Source organism: Equus przewalskii, chromosome 10 (genome assembly GCF_037783145.1).
Source record: "Equus przewalskii isolate Varuska chromosome 10, EquPr2, whole genome shotgun sequence".
In the NCBI taxonomy this organism is placed as follows: domain Eukaryota; kingdom Metazoa; phylum Chordata; class Mammalia; order Perissodactyla; family Equidae; genus Equus; species Equus przewalskii.
The window spans coordinates 49,711,930-49,717,712 of NC_091840.1; the positions used below are offsets into that span (position 1 = coordinate 49,711,930).

General features: G+C 48.8%; 1 protein-coding gene across 1 annotated transcript; it reads left to right on the forward strand.

Annotated features, from left to right (window-relative positions):
- The first annotated feature begins 325 nt into the window (after positions 1-325).
- Positions 326-4,203, forward strand: LOC103561432 (polyunsaturated fatty acid lipoxygenase ALOX15). The gene is made up of 6 exons (XM_070563221.1): positions 326-1,580; positions 1,678-1,847; positions 2,028-2,149; positions 2,738-2,838; positions 2,962-3,129; positions 3,239-4,203. Exons 1-6 carry the CDS (start codon positions 1,521-1,523, stop codon positions 3,416-3,418), a joined length of 801 nt encoding a protein of 266 aa, XP_070419322.1. The 5' UTR covers positions 326-1,520; the 3' UTR covers positions 3,419-4,203.
- The last annotated feature ends 1,580 nt before the right edge of the window (positions 4,204-5,783 follow it).

The window sequence follows — 5,783 nt, forward strand, 5'->3', positions numbered from 1 at the left end:
CTGCCTGCTGGGCCAGGCTTCGATTCCTTCTTCCTACATGTTTTCTGCCCAAATTCTCATCTGCTTCCTCCTTCTATCCTCCTCCCATCAAGATAATGGTCCGAATCCCCTGGCCCCACATGGCCCCGCCTTCTTCGGCTTCGGGTTGAGCTCTGGGCGGCGCAGAGCTGGGAAGGGTTGGCTGGAGAACTGCCATCCACAGCCCCGATCCCTGGCAAGGCTTCTGAGGGGCGGGGTCTTGGGCCCCATTATTTAGCGCCTCCACTCTTTTGTCCCCCCCCCGCAGAAGGCGCGAAACATCTTTGGGCAAGATGGGTCTCTACCAAGGAGGTGAAAATGATTCATCAGCAGGGTAGGGTGGTGAGAAGTCTTCCTTTTCTTTATGTATAAAGCACAGATATACATACAGTATGTATATAGTACACACAAATGACTGAGGATTCCATCCAACAAGAGGGCACCATGCAAATACATAACAGATTTTCCAGCCAGCTTTGAAGAATTCTAAAACAGTGACCCATAGGCCAGTTGGAGGGGCTCAGGTCAACAGCAGCAGCCTGGTTTATTACAGGTAATTAGAGCAGAGTATTCACCTATTCACTTTTTTTCGTGGGTGCCTCCCATGGGGCAAGAACTGTTCTAGGTGCCAGTGCTGAGCAAGACAGGTGAGGTTCTGATCTTTGGGGATTTTCATTTCCATTAACGGCTAACAGACAATAAAGATTGTACTGTAACACATCAGCTGTGATAAGTACAATGTGGAGAATCCAGGCAGGGTGATGTGATGGCGAGTTTAGATTGGGTGGTCAGGAAAGGCTCCTTTGAGGAGATGACATAGAGATTGAGGATCCAGCGGTGAAATGATCAAGGGGCACATTGTTCTAGGCAGAGGCTGACAGTAAGTGCAAGGGTCCTGAGGCAGGAACAAGCTTGACATATTTGAAGAACAGAAAGAGGATGAGTGTAATGGGCAAGGGGAGAAGGTAGGTGATGAAGTTCTGGAGGTAGGCAGGTTAGGCCATGCATTCTCAGTGAGGGCAATTATGCCCCCCAAGGGGGTGCAAGTGGTTGTAGGGGGGCAAAATATCTTATTATTTTTATGTGTAAAGCATATATAGACGTAGAGTGCATAATAGATATATCTATAGCATTAAAATTGCATGGGAGGGTGAGAGTAGGAAAGAATAGCTAAAAACCCTCCTTAAAGGAGTGATAATGAAGAAAAGGTTGAGAAACATTGAGCTAGACCTTGAATAGTCATTATGAAAAGAAAAGGAGAATGATGTCTTTCGGTCATCATAGAGCAATAAGTCCACAGTTTTTGGCACTAATTACACGTCAACTGAACACTCCTGGTGTTGAGGGGCCACTGAACGTCACGGCCGTGCTTTTCCTGAGACCTGGTACCTTTCCTGCTTTTTACCCCCTATTTCCTGCAGGGACCTGCCCCAGCTCTCTTCTGACCTTGCCCTTCCCTGCTCTTCTCCCTCTAGCTTATAATTCCTCACCTGAGATACACCATGGAAATTAACATCCGGGCCAGGTCTGGGCTGGTCTCCAACATGGGAATTTTCGACCAGGTATGAGGAGAGACAGGGGGATTCTGGAGTTCACTCTCCCTCCGGCTCTGGCCTCGAGGCAGGTTGATTGGCCTGACTGCCTGTCCTTGCTCCTCAGGTGGTGAGCACAGGTGGGGGAGGCCACGTGGAGCTGCTCAGGCGAGCTGGACCCTTTCTGACCTACAGGTCATTCTGTCCCCCTGATGACCTGGAGGACCGGGGGCTCCTGGGCGTCAAGTCTTCCTTCTATGCCCAAGATGCCCTGCGGCTCTGGGAAGTCATCTTTCGGTGAGGCAGCGGGGAAGCAGGGCTGGTGGAGGTGGGAGTCGGGGAGGAGGCTAGGAGAAGAGGAGGTCTGTGTCTGAGTTGAGGGCTGGGGGTCCTGACCTGGCCGTGTGGGCAGGGAGCAGAGGGCCTGGTGGCTCCCTGTCGGCTTCAGTTCTCTGGCCCCGACCCCTTGGCCAGCAGATATGTGGAGGGAATAGTGAATCTGCATTATAAGACGGACGGGGCCGTGAAAGAAGATCTTGAGCTGCAGACCTGGTGTCGAGAGATCACTGAAATTGGGCTGCTAGGGGCCCAGGACCGAGGTAAGATGAGCCCCTGCCCTAATACCTCCAACAGGAGAGAGTCCTCCTTGGAATCTCCCCAGAATCCTTTGTACTTCTATGGAAGCTTCCAGAAGCATTTCCAACCCCTATGAAAATGCCCAAAGGCACCCCCAGATTCCCTTTCCACTCTACCAGAGACAGGTCCCTGCCGCATACACTGAGAACCCCTCCAGGTCCCAGATGCAGTGGGACCAGTGGTTGTTCATAAATGTTTAACAACTGGCTGTCTGAAAGAAAAGCCTGATTTGAGCATTAGCGCATTTCCTTGGTGTAAATATTCCCATGATGGCTACCAGTGTGATGTCAACCAGTTTGCTAAATGCCTGAAAATTTCGCACAACTGACTCTTGTGAGCCAGTATGAGCTCACAGTACCCTACTGGGCGGGACCCTCCCAGCACAGCTCCCCACTTCCCCACCCAAGCCACTCTCACGTCCCTTCCCACAGCAGTTCCTGAGAGTCCTGGGCGCCCCTTCTCCCCATCTCGTTCTCCCCTCCCTCCCTCATCTCTCTGAGCTCTCTTCTATGCCTAGCCTCGCAGGTTCTGACTCTCCTTATCCTTTGCAGGGTTTCCTGTGTCCTTAGAGTCCCGGGACCAGGTCTGCCACTTTGTCACCATGTGCATCTTCACCTGCACTGGCCAGCATTCCTCCGTCCACCTGGGCCAGGTACTTACCAGAGGTGGGCAGCTGGGCATTTGGACCTGGATTGTGGGACAGTGCCGTGCGTAGGTGGGCTAAGGGGTTTTCATGCTTAGCAGACATAGACTCTAGGTATCTGCCCCTTCTTAGCTGGACTGGTATGCTTGGGTCCCTAATGCACCCTGCACGATGCGGCTGCCCCCACCGACCACCAAGGATGCGACGTTGGAGACGGTGATGGCAACACTGCCCAACGTTCATCAGTCTTCTCTCCAGATGTCCATCACTTGGCAGCTAGGCAGACGGCAGCCCGTCATGGTGAGAGCCAGGTGCCCGGCTCCCTGTGGAAGGGGGCACCTTCAGGAAGGTGTGGCACTCCAAACTGAGGGTCGTAAAGCGCTCAGCTGCCTCTTTCTCTCCATCCCAGGTGGCTCTGGGCCAGCATGAGGAGGAGTATTTTTCGGGCCCTGGGCCCAAGGCTGTGCTGAAGAAGTTCAGAGAGGATCTGGCTGCCCTTGATAAGGAAATTGAGATCCGGAATGCAAAGCTGGACATGCCCTACGAGTACCTGCGGCCCAGCCTGGTGGAAAACAGCGTGGCCATATGAGCGCCCCAGACCTTTGGTTGTTTCAGCCCCTTCTACCCAAGCCATGACCCCACCCCTTAGTGCTCCCTGTCTTGCTGTCCCCAAACTCCACCCTCCTCTTATCTCCCACCCTCCTGAAGAGTCACCTTTTCATTGTCTATGCCCACAGTGGACAGATTTTACCCTAGATGCACTACCTGGGGGCCTCATTCCCCCTTCCTCCCTCCCTCTCTTCCTCCCTCATCATTCAGATCTTCCCCAGGACAGATAACAGCTGTGGGTATATACACTGTTTCAAGAGTAGAATAGGGTAATGAAACATACCGCTTCACACCTTTTATAATTTTGAAACTAAATCAAGTTTAACAACAACAAAAAGATATTTTAGACTAACAAAAGAAAAGAACTAAGATCCAATTATCCTAAGTAAAATATTGGCAAAAGAATATGGCACATCTTTTTAACTGGATGTTATTTACCACCTGATGGAATTTGCCGCCTGTCCTGAAGCCAGACACAACACAGAGCAAACTGTTTCATTTCACGGCCCACTTAGACAGCGATAAATGGACGTAAACTGGTTGAACTGAGGGAGCTGCTCCCAGCTGGCAGGTATCTGGCCTTGGGGTTTTGCCTGAGGGATCCCTATCTATAACCCATTTGCACTTCACCATTTGGGAAGCCTCAAATAATAGTAAGGAATCTCATGATTATTTTAGTGAATGAAAACAAAGGAATCAATAAAATCCAACTTCTGTATCTGACTAAAATTTTGGAAGAATAAACTTGGAAGTTTTGTTACTTAATATGATCATCAGGCCAGCCAGTGGCTGAGTGAAGTTCCCGCGCTCTGCTTTGGCGGCCCAGGGTTTCACTGATTCGGATCCCGGGCACGGATGTTGCACTGTTCATCAGGCCATGCTGAGGCGGCGTCTCACATGCCACAACTAGAAGGATCCACAACTAAAAATACACAACTATGTACCGGGGGTCTTTGGGGAGAAAAAGAAGAAGAAAAAAAAGATTGGCAACACTTGTTAGCTCAGGTGCCAACCTTTAAAAAAAAAAAGATCATCTGTGGATATTTTAAGTCAGAAGCTAACAGTATACATAAGCCAAAATTGTTTCCTTTACAAAAATGTGAACAAAGTTGCTTCTTGCCCCTAATTCTATTTAATTTGGCAGAAGATGTGTGGATGATTCTCGGTCTGATCTTGAAGGAAGAATAAGAAAGAAACAGCTGAGAGGTGGGGTAGAGTTTACTTCTGGGATCCAGGAGAACCCACAAGGAGGGGGGAGAAAGCATGACCCAGTCTTCATGTCAGAAACAAGGTGGCACCATCGTATGGTGAGTGGTGCAGGGCGGGAGGAGCTCAGGTTAGGAGAGAAGCCGTGGGAAGGGGCAGCCTCATGAAGAACAGGTTTCATGCCAGGAAATTAGACTTGAACTTTAGGAAATATCGAAGGATTTAAGTAAGAGTATGACAGGGTCCTGGAAGTCAAGCACTCACAGAGGCACCCTTCTCCTTGGGGGCCTTGCTGTCATTATTGGTTCCTTGCCTGATACTTTCATTCTGGCATCTTTTCTCCTCCGTCCTTGACAGAGAAAACTTCAAACTTCATCTCTTATTGCTTCCTGGAAATGAATTTTTTAGAGCCACAGGCCTGTAGGGAAAAATCCAACATACACAGTCTTGATGCGCTCTAACACATGAAATTATGCCCCTTAGGTTCCAGTGAAGCTACAGAATGAAAAGTGAGGTCAGGGTGAGCGACATTATTTTTAGGTGAGTAAACTCAATTTCTTACAACAGGCATATTCTACAAATATATTTTCTTATAACAAATATATGGTCAGTAAATGGAAATTACAGTAAATTATTAAGACCCAGAGCAAGCATAGATTCAAGATTAAGAGTTACAGAACACAGGAGATAATAATAAACCTTTGTCAGGCTGGTTCAAGAGAAATCCTTGCAAATAAGCCCCTAGTGCACAGTTTGAGATAATAAGCAATAGGACAAATATACATCTGGAAGAAGGAACCTTCAGGGGCTGGCCCCGTGGCCGAGTGGTTAAGTTCGAGCGCTCCGCTGCCGGCGGCCCAGTGTTTCGTTGGTTTGAATCCTGGTCACGGACATGACACTGGTCATCAAACCACGCTGAGGCAGCGTCCCACATGCCACAACTAGAAGGACCTACAACGAAGAATATACAACTATGTACCGGGGGTCTTTGGGGAGAAAAAGGAAAAAAAAATCTTTAAAAAAAAAAAAGAAGGAACCTTCACCTCAACTTGGTTTTTGTTTATATTTTTAGTGTGTGCAAGAATATTCTGGCAAATATTCTCCAGATTTTACCTATATCCAACAAAACATAATTGCTA